The following is a 15295-nucleotide window of genomic DNA, read 5'->3' on the forward strand; positions in this document are numbered from 1 at the left end:
GAAAATTAAAAAATTATTACTGAAAACACTGTAGGAAAATAATTTTTAAAGATGTTAATAGTGCTGTGGGACCCAGTTTTAAAGAAAAATTTGCGTTTTCTGTACTTCGGGTCCTGTGAACAGTGCATGGGACCTAGGAAAAAAAGGCCAAACGCAAACTTGGGTTGTTTTCATTGCAATCCAAACTAGACTTTAAAGAGTTGTTGATATACAACTCAAACTGTCATTAACACATGACTTGGAAAGTTATTAATACATAACCGAATCGTCGTTAATACATGACTTGAAGAGTTATTGATACATAATCGTATCGTCATAAAATATGACTTGCAGAGTTGTTGATACATAACAACAATGTCATAAAAATATAATTTAAAGAGTTGTCAATACATAAACCAAAAAATTGTTGGTACACGACCAACATGCATAATCGACATTGTTAATACACGAGTCAATCGAATCGTAATCATCATTCAACACCTACCACAAAGAAAATTGACAAGTCACAATATTGCGTTTTGTATGTGAAAAATATCGTAAGATTGCATAAGTGTATACATGTTATGACGATTTGAGATATGAGAAAATCACTTTAACTCACACACAATCATAACTGTTTCATGGGGACTATCACATCTCCTAGAATACACGTTTGCAATCATATTTAAAGCATTTTTATTCTTTTTGCTTTTTATTTTTCTTTGCATATTTTTCTTTTTAAGCAAATCATGCATGGGTATATAAGAGATAGAAAAGAAATACCCAATTATGTTAAGCATTTGACATTCCAATTTTGCTATGCCGAAGCACACAAATGTCATTGACATTGCACTTTCGCTATGCCGAAGCATACAGATGTCATTTCATGATTGGCGGGCAACAGTGGTGAGATGGTTATTTATGCATTTCTCTTAGGATTTTCTAGCCATTCCCATTAAAAAGAGTGATACGAGTGTTAAGTACAAAAGATAACTTAATCTTACTCATCACAAACAAGAACCGTAAAGCTCACTTGCTTAGTTGTACATAGAGATGCTCATTTAAGCTACAAAAGTTACAAAGTTTAGAAAACTTTGTTTCAATGGCTATCCAAGGTACACAAGTACCAAACACAAAGAGAGAGAAGAAAGTGAGGGAGAAGAGTTGAAATCGTTCAAGTTTGAAAGGAACATGAGGGCTTTGAAAAGATCTCCAAGAGGAGCAAGAGAGGATTAAAGTTGATTCTAGCTTCCAGAAGCTATTATGCCGTTGCTCTGTTGAGTGGCTAACCACTTATAGCAATTTGGTCGAGTATAACCGGCAACACTACAATGATGATAGAGATGCTGCTTTTTTTGTTTAGGCTTTTAAGAGTTGGTCTTCCTAGCTCTAGGCTTTTTAGCTTCCTTCTTATCTTGCTTAGGGGGTGCTTCTAAGATAGATTTACCCTTGTCTATGTTCTCACTAGCTAAATCAGTTTTAATATCATTGTTCTTAATTTCAACATTATTACTAGGAGGAACAAAAACAGTAGTACTAGTAGAAGCAATATTAGAAAAAGAGAGACCATACCCTAAACCTGTTCGTTTAGAAGCAGATTTCTGAAGACTGAGCATCTCATCAAGTTTTGCACTTGAAGTCCTCTCCAATTGATCTCTAACTCAAAACAGTTCCGCTTCAAGCTTCATGGTCTTCTCAGCCAAGAAATTGTTTTCAAACCTCAGTTCTCCAATAGTTTGATTGGCTTCATCAAACTTTGTGGAAAACTCTTCACGATCAAGTTCCACATCACTGAGCTTCTTGGTGGCCAGCTTATAAAGTTTCTCAAGTTTCTCAGACACTTTGTACAATTTCTCATAGGCTGTATGTGAAAGTTCAAATAGTGTATGAAACACTATGAACATTTAGACCTCCAATTACAAAATTATCAATTCAAGCATAATGTCAAACAATATATGTGCAGAAAATGAATATAAGCTAATAACAAAATTGATAAAAAATCTAAACCAATTAAAATCACATCCACAACAGAAATTAAATGGCAAAGATTAAGGGAAGAGAGATGCAAACACAAGGACAACACAACGATGTGTTATCGAAGAGGAAACCAAAGCCCTCGGTGTAAAACTTCTCCGCCGCCTTCTAAGCGTTTAATAATCCACTAGAAAATGTAGTTGAGATACATGAATAGCAATAGACTCTCCAAGCTTAATCTACACAGTGTACCTAAGCCTTCCAAACTTCTTGCTCCAACGAGGTTACACCGAACCTTTGTCTTTTCTAACTTACCAGATTCCGCTATAGCCCATAGTATCAACCAATAACCATTGGTCCCTTCCTAACTGCTTCCCAAAGCACTAAAAATCCTTCTCACAGATGGGGGTATGGTGAAAAAAGGATTTGGCCAAGAACCACTCAAGGATGTAACAATGGAAAGGGTAAGAGTAGAGGAATTTGAAGAGTCTCTATGTAAAAATTGTGGATGAGTCAATTTTGTTTTTTTTCTAGGGTTTCTCTTTCAAAATTCTCTCTAGAAGCTCTCTACATTTCATGGGTATAAGGGGTATTTATACTGGGGTGAGAAAGGAATGCGAAGAGTCAATTTTTTCAAAACAAAGTTGGCTGGCGACTTGGCCTCGCAACTTAACTGAGTCGCAAGTTCAAGCCGCGAGCTAACTGCATGGCCAATCTAGACTTTTTGTCATGTAGTGCTACAGCTAGCATGATGGTTTAGCTTCTCTTCATGCTTCACTTGTGTGCTTATTCTGGTGGCTTGCCAGTTGTAAGCCACCCGCGAGATCCAGTCGCGAGTCCCTGCTTCACTGCACAGTTCTTGAGCATTTCTTCACACTCTCTCACATATTACCCTTACATGATTCCCACCTAAATACAAGGTTTCTATATGTTGAATTACAAGCAAATTTGCCACAGAATACAACCAATAAGATGGTTAATTAAATTCAACCTTACAATATCCCCCTTTGGCTATTCCGTGACAAAACCCTACAACAAACTCTAGACTTAACGCGTGAGTTGGGAACAGTTGAACAAAACTCACTTACACCTAACTCTAGAATCTGTGAAGCTCTTAAACCATAAGAACAAGTATCTCCTGAAACACAACAACATAGTATGATCATTGTATGCCGAAAACTTGTAATGCATATGGAGCAAGTACAATGCGATCAAGCAAAATGGAATTAAGTAATAAACCATGATTTGACCAAAAATGAACAATCACTATAAATAGTGACCATAATGCTCATTCACACAAGGAATGAACATCTGGACATGCAAGCTAATAAGCTCAATTGCAAAGTATCATTTGCATGTCCAACACTTAACCAATGCAATAACACAAGGTAATTGCATTAAGGATATAAAATCCAACAAAGGGCACAAGAGTGATGTACTTAAAGAAAATGCAAAACATTTAACAACAAGTACTAAAGCTACAAAGTATGGGTACAAATCACAAGCTACACAAGCAAAGGTACAAAACACAGAATATACTGAGTAACATAACATAAACACTGAAATATGCTAATATGAAGCAAAATATTAAACATAGGCTTGCTTGCTGAAATCTCCCCCTTTGATCAAGCTCTTTCTCCCCCTATCATTGTACTCCCCCTATCAACATCATCTCCCCCTTTTTGTCGTGGAATAGCTAGTCCTTATCTTTTTTTAGCTTTCTTTGAATATGATCCAATTGAGTTTGGAGAGAAGTGAACTTCATATCACACCGAATGTTGTGATGGTGCAAGATAGATGCGAGTTTGGACATCTTGGTGCTTAACTCATGGACAAATGCCATAATATTGTCTAGCTTCTCATCAAAGGAGGATAAGCTAGAGCATGAACCACTGTGAGACGCTGAAGTTTCCATTTTGATTCCCTTCTGACTATGACCAATGCTAGTGTTAAACGTACGTATGTTGATTGGACTCGGTTTTGTGCAGGGAGACTCATCTTCTGATTGATGAACCCCTTTGAGCTTCAAAATCTTAGAAATGAGGCAGCAAAAAGGAATGCATGTCCTTGACTCAATTCGTAGAATCGTTTTGCACAGAATGTGAAAGATATGTGCACAAATGTCAATCTCTACATCAAAGATTAGATCATGAAGAAACAAGGCACGTCTGAGGTTCATATACCAGGTGCTGGATAAGGGGTACAGGTTGTGAAACATGATGATTGTAAGCACTCTCAATTTTAGAGGAAGAGAGGAAACACTGACTGAGTTCCCATTCGGTGAGAATTCCAAGTCTTTTCCAAGATCATCTTGAAGTAGGTCCTCATCTGGACATAGATCATCATAAACCGGTGAGTTTTTAAACATCAGCCGGTTGATGTGAAGGATCTCTACCAGATATGCGGGAGAGACTGAAAGACTTTTTCTTCTAACCCAGCACTTGAGTTCTTCACATTCAACAATTGCATTGGCATAAAACTCTTTTACCAAATTCTCATATGCTTCATCAAGGTCGGAGAGAAGGTAATTCCAATCCTTGTGAGCAAACCATTTAGGGATGTCGGTGTCAAGAAGAGAAGGTTGATCAACAGCCCTTTCAACCAATGATGTAGCATCTCTAAAATAATTCTCATGAGTCTAAAAGGCAGCATAGGATATGAACTAGTTGGGATTGAACACTCCTGATGGTGAACATGTCCTTTTTGTTCTAGGTGAGAGGTCATCAACATCAATGACAGGCTCCTTCCTTTTGCTGCACCCCCTTTCACAGCTGCTCTCTTGAATGGAGACATTTTCACCCTGCATCATGTTTTATCCAAAAACAAGAGAAACCACACAAGACACCAAACATTATTAGCATTGGGTTAGTTCCAAAACATGGATAATGAAGAAAACCTTAAAAACTTGAGATTTAGGTCCCAATCAAGACAATCAGTGTGTGTGTGTGTGCCATTAATAACACAATGTTTACTCAAGATAGAGTAGATTAGTACATAACCACCAAAAATCACACATCAATTTCACTAGAAGATCAGAAACCCATATTCAATCAAGAGATATACAAATATCAGCAAAAACACAAAATCCAAGAGATATATGCAGTAAATGTGAAATATAACGAGTAAGAAACAAACCCCATACCTTTCCTTGAAGGTTGAGAAAGTGGTGAAAAAGAAGTTGAAGATTTTTTGTGTGAACACGGTGGTTTTGTAAGAGTGAAAGTTAGCCCAGAAGATGAACAACCATGGGGTGCGAGGGAAAAATGAAAAGTTTTTGAAACCAGTCTTGAAAAAAAAAAAAAAAAAAAACTTTGTTGTGCAAAACACGCGATTTTCTTAATTGAAATAAGTTGTGTGCAAGTCGCCAGGGCTAGCTGCTAGAACACACCACAACATAAATTTGAAAAATTTTCTAAGTGTTTTTCACGATTGGAAGGTCTACCTATGAGAAAGTCACGAGGTAAGCCGCGAAAATCTCTGTGCACTCCTACGACTAGACCTTCCATCCGCGAACAAGTCGCCACACTAAGCCGCTAGAAACATAAAAACCCAAATTTTGAAAAATATTCTAAGTATTTTTCGCGACTGGAACATTGACCCTTCAGTGAGTCACCAAAAATCTCTGTATGGGCTCGCAGCTGGACCAACCTGCGACTAAGTCGCCAGAACAGGGCAACACTATTTTTGAAATTTTGGCAATTTTTGTAAAAACAAAATATTTTCCAAAAACAACTAAAACACTTAAAAATATTTTTGTGTTTGATCAACAAAAATTGAGCATGTGAAAACACATTTAATCTAGTACAATCACACAAATAAATATGGCATTCTAAATGTTCAAATAGTGTATAAAACATTATGAATGTTTAGACGACCAATTCACAAATTATCAATTCAAGCTTAATATCAAACAATGTATGTGCGAAAAATGAATATAAGCTTATACCAGAATTGATAAACAATCTAAACCAAATAAACCAAACAATCTAAACCAAAATTGTGAAGAGTCAGTTTTTCCCAAATAGGGTGTTCTGGTGACTTGGCCTCGCAACTAGACTGAGTCATGAGTTCAAGTCGCGAACTAACGGCCTGGCTAGCCTGGAACTTTTGTTCTATAGTGCAACAGTTGGCGTGACTCTTCAGCACCCCTGCATGCTTCACACGTGTGCCAGCTTTGGCGACTTGCAAGCCGCGAGCCACCCGCGATATCCAGCTGCGAGTCTCTGCTTCACTACACAGTCTTGAGCATTTCTTCACATTCTCTCATACACTACCCTTACATGAATCCCACCTAAATACAGGATTATTAAATGCTAAATACAAGCAAATTTGGCACATAATACTCAAAAATATTTTTGTGTTTGATCAACAAAAATTGAGCATGTGAAAACACATTTAATCTAGTACAATCACACAAATAAATATGGCATTATGAATGTTCAAATAGTGTATAAAACATTATGAATGTTTAGACCCCCAATTCACAAATTATCAATTCAAGCTTAATATCAAACAATGTATGTGCGAAAAATGAATATAAGCTTATACCAGAATTGATAAACAATCTAAACCAAATAAACCAAACAATCTAAACCAAAATTGCGAAGAGTCAGTTTTTCCCAAATAGGATGTTCTGGTGACTTGTCCTCGCGACTGGACTGAGTCACGAGTTCAAGTCGCGAGCTAATTGTTTGGCCAGCCTAGAACTTTTGTTCTATAGTGCAACAGTTGGCGTGACTCTTCAGCACCCCTGCATGCTTCACATGTGTGCCAGCTTTGGCGACTTGCAAGCCGCGAGCCACCCGCGATATCCAGCTGCGAGTCTCTGCTTCACTACACAGTCTTGAGCATTTCTTCACATTCTCTCATACACTACCCTTACATGAATCCCACCTAAATACAGGGTTATTAAATGCTAAATACAAGCAAATTTGGCACATAATATAGCCAACAGAATGGTTGATTAAATTCAACCTTACAATCCCCCTTTGGCTATTCCGTGACAAAACCCTACAACAAACTCTAGACTTAACGCGTGAGTTAGGAACAGTTGATCAAAACTCACCCATACCTAACTCTAGAATTTGTGAAGCTCTTGAACCATAAGAACAAGTATATCCTAAAACACAACAACACAGTATGATCATTGTATGCAGAAAACTTGTAATGCATATGGAGCAAGCACAATGTGATCAAGCAAAATGGAAATAAGTAATAAACTAAGACTTGACCAAAAACGAACAATCACTATAAATAGTGATCACAATGCTCATTCACACATGGAATGAACATCCGGACATGCAAGCTAATAAGCTCAATTGCAAAGTATCATTTGTATGTCCAACACTCAACCAATGCAACAACACTAGGAAATTGCATTAAGGATATAAAATCCAACAAAGGGCACAAGAGTGATGTACTTAAAGAAAATGCAAGACATTTAACAACAAGTACTTAAGCTATAAAGTATGGGTACAAAAATTTTAAAAGCTTAAAAAAGCAACAGGTACAAACAGTAAATAAAAAAAAAAACTTCTATATAAAACCAAGTACCAACAACTTTGACAAAAGTATAAACACCATATCCACACAAAAGTTTATATATGTGTAAAAAAAAATAAGCAAAAGTCTATAGACAGGACAACTCCCCCTTTCAGTATGCACACTTCTCCTTCCTGTGTTGCTCTAACAACTTCCCCTTTCAGTATGCATACTTCTCCTTCCTGTGTTGCTCTCCCCCTTACTGTATGCTATCTTTCTCCCCCTTTTGGTCACGAATAGTTAAAGACTTTCTTCTAGCTTTTGCTGAATAGCATCTAATTGTGTCTCAATGGTTGTGAGTCGCATTTGAACTTGGTTGTTGGTGGAGTAAAGGAGACGTTCTAAACCGGAAATCCACTGAGATACACTCTCAATCAACTTAGCCTGTCAACTTTAGAACTAGGTACAGAAGAAGTGCCAGTTGTTTGCACAAGTGTAGCTGATGCATGATTTGGTGAAGTTGCATGCGTGGATGGCTCATTCTTAGGTGTTCTAAAGGAGTGACTCTTGCTTGCTTGAAGAGTTATCATAGATATTGGTCGAGAACATGGTATAATTTTTCCATCTGTTGGTGAACGGACACCTTCACGAAGTAAGATCTTCATGATGAGATTACAAAAAGGAAGACATGTTCGGGCAGCTGATCGAGCTGCTGCTTTCCCAATGGTTTGAAAGATGTGGGCATAGATGTCAATTGGTATCTTGGTAATGAGATCACAGAGAAATTGTGCTCGTCTAAGATTGATGAAAGCAGTGTTAGACAGTTGGTAGAGATTGGAGAACATGATAAATTTTAGAGTCGTCAGTTTAGGCGAAAACTGTGTACTGCCTATAGAGGAGCCCTTGCTTCTAACTTTATGATCAGGTCCAAGAACTTGAAGAATGTCTTGTACCTAAAGTAGTTTGTCATCATATGGAGTGAGGTCCACATTTGTTGGTCTGGTGATGCGAAGATCCTTAGCAATGTCGTCTGGATTGATGGAGAATTATGTTCCTCTTACCCAACAATTCAACTCTACTTCGATGTATCTGGCATTAGAGTAGAATTCTTTAACCAATTCATTAACCGGGTCTTCAAAATTCCCGAACAGGTCAGCCCAATCTCTTGATTCAAAAATCCTAGGGATAAATGTTGTTTCCAAGGAATGAAATCGTACCACACAGTCCACAATTGTAGGAGCATCTACAAATATTTCTGAGTAAGTCTGTGAATCAAAAGGGGTCCTGAATCTCTCATTGTTTGGATCTTGAGATGATTGAGTTAAGCGATGAGTTTGTTTAGCAACAGGGGATGAAATATCAATTACAATGTCTTTTCCTTTAGAGGAATGGCGTGACATTTGTAGAAGAGAAGACACACAGCAGAGAACCAAGAGCAAAACCCAAGACACATACATCAACTTGATTAGCTTCAGGTTAGTAAAAAAAAAAAATTGAATAAGCATTGGTATTCAAAGACAAACATCACTCAATCATATAACATGACCAAAAACAGTACTAGGAAAACATTAGCAACACTGATGCATAGTGAATTTGAGAATGTAACCGATAATCAAAAATGATGATTGTACAGTTATAATTCAGAAGAAAGTGATCAATGATCATTACACAGTCACAAATAACTATCATTGTGACACTATACCATGAGCATGATATATGCAGAACAACACAATCAAGAAGCACAACTCAGAGCACAAACTCTAACTAGAGAAACTAAAGCATGATACCAATCATATTTAGTATTCTAGAAACAAGATTAAACAAACCCAATCTCCTAAACTCACAGACATAAACCTAGCCTATGTCTGAATCCACATATATCTCAAATCAAAACCACAATACATAGATTCAAGAAAACAAGGTTATAATTATGAAGAACATAAAGAAAATGAAAAAATCCATACCTTTTTTTCAAAGATTGGTGGTTGAAATGATGCTAAGGTGGAGGTTTTTGAGAGTGACATGGTGAGTTTGAGAGAGAGTTGAAATGTGGAAGACAATAAATAGTCACAAAAATTTAAGGGAAAACTGAAAAATTTTAAAAACTGCCTTTAAAATGAAAAACACGCAATTTTCACGACTGGGTCAAGTCGCATGCAAGTTGCCAGAGCCAGTCGCCAGAACACTTAAAAAGTAAAAATTTGAAAAATTTTCTAAGCGTTTTTCGCGGCTGGAAGGTCTACCTGCGAAAAAGTCACGAGGTAAGCCGCAAAAATCTCTGTGTACCTCTTGCGACCGAACCTTCCACCCACGAACAAGTCACCACAGTGAGCCGCGAGAATCATAAAAACCCAAATTTTGAAAAATATTCTAAGTATTTTTTGCGACTGGGACATTGACCCGCCAGTGAGCTGTGAAAAATCTCTGTATGGGCTCGCGACTGGGGATGCAACTCTACCAACTCGCGACTGAGTCGCCAAAACAGGGCACCACTATTTTTGAACTTTTGAAAATTTTTGTAAAAACAAAATACTTTCCAAAAAAAAACTAAAAGACTCAAAAAACTTTTTGTATTTGATCAACAAAGATTGAGCATGTAAAAACACATTTAATCAAGTACAATCAAATAAATGAATATGACATTCATTGAACATAGACATGTGTGATGTGTGTGGATATCAGAAATGAGATAGTCATTAGTCTAATGTGAAACTTCAATAATCAATTCAACCAAGACATATATAATTAGCATTAGATAATGTGACCCATCTCAATTATAGAAATATGCATATATGACCTCCCACATGAGCTTGATTACATTTCTTTGAAACTTTTCATTTGGCTCCATGAACATCATATCATTTGATATTTTTGAATCAATATATCTCATTGTGAGATCGATGTTTGAAATTTTTGATATTTCAATTTGATGAGACAGTCTTTGGCTTTTTGGGCATCATATAATTTATTTTTGGTCGTTTTCCCTTTTTCCTAGTCAAATACTAGTATATGCAACAGACTTTTGCAGCTCAATATCTCTTTTCATTTGGAGATTTACATTTGGTGAGCTCTTTAAGTAAAAGCAGTAAAATAGAATAGTGGGAAGATATATAGGCACAAGTCTATGCATGTCTCAAGATCAACAAAACCATTCACTGATCATTCATGACAAGGTTGAAGATCTATTTACAACAGTCACATAGATTTCAAGATTTTTGGATTTTCTACTTTTTATGTGTTTTTGGATTTTTGACATAAAAGCAAAAAATGATTGATCAAAAGCAACAATGTAAAAAAATTTAAAAAGAAACAAGAAAACAACCAAACAATTTTCAACACAAACTAGCAAAAAGCACACAACCAAGCATAGGAAGAATTAATGTATGGACATGTTGTAATGCTTATACACGAGTACCCTTCTTCACCCACACGTCATGTGCATTTGGGGTGATATCCCTATAGGATTGGGTTCGATAGTTAGGATTTTCAAACCTTCTATTGAAGCTTTCCAAGTAGGCGGCGAATGCACCGATCATCTTCATCACGTCCATCACACCGAGATCACCATTTCGATCTCTTGATGACTCAACAGCCCAAGTCCTTTTGTCATTTCTTGGTCCTCTTGACCTTTGATCAGTTGCATTCTTCAATGCTCTAAGCTTATGACAGTTTGGTTTGGTGTGTCCTTGAAGTCCACAATGATGGTAAAAGTGGTTCGTTCTTGGACCTCTTTGTGATCTTAGAAGAGATTTCCCTCTAGGTTCAAGTTTGATTACTAATTGATTATGGGGCTTGTTCAACACCCTTTGGTCATCCACGTTCTTCCTCTTTTCATCCCCTACTATCTTAGGTGTAGAGGCAACCACTACAAGTTCTTTGGCTTGCACAAATTTCACTTCTTTAGTGATTTTGACAACTGAACTACTTTCTCCGGTATATCCCAACCCGGATTTGTCTGAGAATTGCTTTTGAGAGGAAATGACAACATCTAATTTCTTGGTGGAGACCCTCTCTACCTTGGCATTTGCTTGAACTACCTCAAGCTCAAGAAATTTTATATTTAAATAGGCTTCAGTCAACTATCCATTTAGCATCTCTATCTCACACTTTGCCTCCTAATGTCACATTAGGAGACTTCTATAGTCCTCCTTCGCCTTCTTCATCTTTTTCACAGCTACCTTGGCCACACGTGCATATTCTCCTGATTTCTCAAGGAGTGAATTGAAGTTTTCTTGAAGCCCCCCTGTACTCTCATCTTCTTCACCATTCGATTCTGCTACAATTCTCATTGATTCCTCATCACTATACTCCCCAAGCTCTTGTACAAGCAAATTTAAGTCCTCCGAAGACTCAACATAAGCAATGGTCATAAAAGCGGAGTAATTTCCTTCTCCATCATAGCTTTCCTTAGAATCAGAATTGGATGAATCCGAGTCACTAAGAGTTATGGCATATGCCTTACCCTTCGATTTCAAATAATTGGGACATTCTTTCTTGAAGTGTCCACGCTCGTTGTACTCGAAACAAGTGATTCCTTGTGTAGATTGGGATTCCTTTCCATCTTTCTTTCTGAATTCCTTTTTCTCCCTTCCTGAACTTTGAAATTTCCCTTTATCACCAAAATTTCCATTGTTCTTGAATTTCAAGAATTTCCAAAAAAATTTCACAAGGTATGCAACATCTTCGTCAACAACATCCTCATCCGATGAGTCATGGGCTTCCATTCTTTCATTAATGGTCTTAAGAGCAAGTGATTTTCTCTTCCTTTGTGTGGGCAACGATAGTTCATAGGTCTGAAGTGAGCCAATAAGTTCTTGGACTTTGATATCATCTAGGTCCTTGCTCTTTTCAATCGCTGTCACCTTGGCACGGAAGCTCTCTGGCAACAAACAAAAGATTTTCCTCAGAACTTTAGAGTCCTCCGTTTTCTCCCCCAAGTTGAACTTGCCGATGACTACTTCATTCAGCTTGCTGTAGAAAGAGTCAAAAGACTCGTCCTCACTCATTTTCAGCTCCTTGAAACGAGTGGTCAGCATCTGCTGCTTGGTATCCTTCACTTTCTTTGTTCCCTCATACGTGGTCTCCAATATCTGCCATGTCTCCTTGGCAATAGAAATGTGAGATATCCTGTGGAACTCTTCTAGAGACACACCATAAAAAATAGCATTAAGTGCTTTGCTATTTGCATTAGACGCCGCGAGGGTTGCCTTATCCCACGTGGATTTGGCAGCCTCCGGCCTAGTCCATCCAATATCCACCACATCCCAAACGGTTTCATCCATTAAACACAAAAATGCTCTCATCCTGACTTTCCAAAAGGCATAGTTGCTACCATCAAAATATGGTGGAGCATTTAAAAATTGAGACCGGTCCATCTCAATAAGGGGTCAAGGATCACATTAAGGTGTTTAAACCACAAAGATTGTACCCGCTCTGATACCAATTGAATGTTCAAATAGTGTATAAAATACTATGGATGTTTAGACCCCAAATTTACAAATTACCAATTCAAGCTTAATATCAAACAATGTATGTGCGGAAAATAAATATAAGCTTATACTAGAATTGATAAACAATCCAAACCAAATAAAATTGCATCCACAGTAGAAATTAAATGGCAAAGATTAAGGGAAGAGAGATGCAAACACAAGGACAATACAACGATGTGTTATCGAAGAGGAAACTGAAGCCCTTGGCATAAAACCTCTCCGCCGCCCTTCAAGCAGTCAATAATCCACTAAAAAATGAAGTTGGGATATATGAACAACAAAATACCCTCCAAGTCTAATCTACCCAGTGTACCTAAGCCCTCCAAGTTTCTTGCTCTAACGAGGTTGCGTCGAACCTTTGTCTTCTTTAGCTTACGGAATTCCACTATAGCCCATAGCATCAACCAATAACCATTGTCCTAACTGCTTCCCAAAACACCAAATAGCCTTCTCACAGATGTGGGTATGGTGAGAAAAGGATTTGGGTAAGAACTTCTCAAGGATGTAACAATAGAGAGGGTGAGAGTAGAGAAATTTGAAGAGTCTTTATGTAAAGATTGTGGATGAATCAATCTTGTTTTTCTCTAGGGTTTCTCTTTCAAAATTCTCTCTGGAAGCTCTCTACATTTCATAGGTATAAGGGGTATTTATACTAGGGTGAGAAAGGAATGTGAAGAGCCAGTTTTTCCCAAACAGGGTGTTCTGGTGACTTGGCCTCGCGATTGGACTGAGTCATGAGTTCAAGTCGCGAGCTAACTGCTTGGCTAGCCTAGGATTTTTGTCCTGTAGTGCAACAGCTGGCGTGACTCTTCAGCTCCTTTGCATGCTTCACACGTGTGCCAGCTTTGGTAACTTACAAGCTGTGAGCCACCCGTGAGATCCAGCCGCGAGTTTCTGCTTCACTGCACAGTCTTGAGTGTTTCTTCACATTTTCTCACACACTACCCTTACATGAATCCTACCTAAATACATGGTTACTAAATGCTAAATACAAGCAAATTTGGCACGGAATAAAGCCAATAGAATGGTTGATTAAATTCAACCTTACACATTCATTGAATGTAGACATGTATGATGTGTGTGGATATAAAAAATGAGATAGTTTTTAGTCTAATATGAAGCTTCAATGATCAATTCAACCAAGACATGCACAATTAGCACTAGATAATGTGACCCATCTTAATTATAAACATGTGCATATATGACCTCCCACATAAACTTGATTACATTTCTTTAAAGCTTTTCATTTAGCTCCATAAACAACATATCTTTTGATCTTTTAGAATCGATACATCTCATTGTGAGATCAATGCCAAAAATTTGTGATATTTCAATTTGATGAGATAGCCTTTGACTTTTTGGGCATCATACATTTTCTTTTTTGTCGCTTTCCCTTTTTCTTAGTAAAATACTAGTTTGTGCGACAGACTTTTGTAGCTTAATATCTCTTTTCATTTGGAGATTTACATTTGGTGAGTTCTTTAAGCAAAACAATAAACTAAAGAGCGGAAAGATATATAGGCACAAGTCTATGTATGTCTCAAGATCAGCAAAACCATTCACTAATCATTCATGACAAGGTTGAAGATCTATTTACAATAGTCACATAGATTTCAAGATTTCTCCCATAATGATATGAGTGTATAGGGAACAAGCTAAGCTCGTAGATGCACAAAGCCATTAGTACTAAGATATAAGGCAAAACATACTTTGAGACAAAACTCAACAATGTCGATCAAGCTTTTTAGATTTTCTACTTTTTATGTGTTTTTTGGATTTTTGACACACAAACAAGAAAAGATTGATAAAAGATAACAATGTAAAAAAAAAATTAAGTAAAGGAATGCAATTACACATAACATGTATGACTAATAAAAGAAAAATGCATAAATGAACACAAAATGATCACATGGAAGATAGAGTGCAAGGAATGATACCGACACCAATGGTCTTACGCAAAGATTCAAACCTCGGACCATCAAGAGGTTTAGTGAATATATCTGCCTTTTGATTATCAGTGTTGATGAACTCTAGACACACAATCTTGTCCTCCACAAAGTCCCAAATAAGGTGATACTGGATCTCGATATGCTTGGATTTCGAGTGTTGAACTGGATTCTTTGACAGATTTATGGCACTAGTGTTATCACAGAACACACACATAGTGTCATGAGAAATTCCATAGTCATGTAGTAACTTTCTCATCCATAGTAGTTGTGCACAACAACTTCTTGCTGCTATATATTTAGCTTCAGCCGTTGGAAGAGAGACTGAATTCTGCTTTTTGCTCATCCATGAAACCAAGTTATTCCCTATCATCAATGCACCCAGCCCAGTTAGCATCTGAATATCCAGCCAAGCACTCATTCAAA

At 37.3% G+C, this 15295-nt stretch overlaps 1 protein-coding gene across 1 annotated transcript; it reads right to left on the bottom strand.

The window, feature by feature from the left end:
• Positions 1 to 10835: 10835 nt before the first annotated feature.
• On the bottom strand, positions 10836 to 12809 carry LOC136062030 (uncharacterized). The gene is made up of 2 exons (XM_065760607.1): positions 11570 to 12809; positions 10836 to 11467 (listed from the first exon to the last, which is right to left on the bottom strand). The coding sequence occupies exons 1-2, from the start codon at positions 12807 to 12809 to the stop codon at positions 10836 to 10838; spliced, it is 1872 nt and encodes a 623-aa protein (XP_065616679.1).
• Positions 12810 to 15295: the final 2486 nt, after the last annotated feature.

The sequence above is a fragment of the Quercus suber genome, unplaced genomic scaffold, assembly GCF_002906115.3.
Source record: "Quercus suber isolate HL8 unplaced genomic scaffold, Cork oak 2.0 scaffold_374, whole genome shotgun sequence".
Taxonomy (NCBI): Eukaryota; Viridiplantae; Streptophyta; class Magnoliopsida; order Fagales; family Fagaceae; genus Quercus; species Quercus suber.

Coding starts and splice junctions, on each gene's coding strand:
- LOC136062030 (XM_065760607.1), bottom strand. CDS start 12,809: ATGGACCGGTCTCAATTTTTAAATGCTCCACCATATTTTGATGGTAGC. Junction 11,468..11,569: donor GGCGAAGGAGGACTATAGAA/GTCTCCTAATGT, acceptor AGCTTGAGGTAG/TTCAAGCAAATGCCAAGGTA.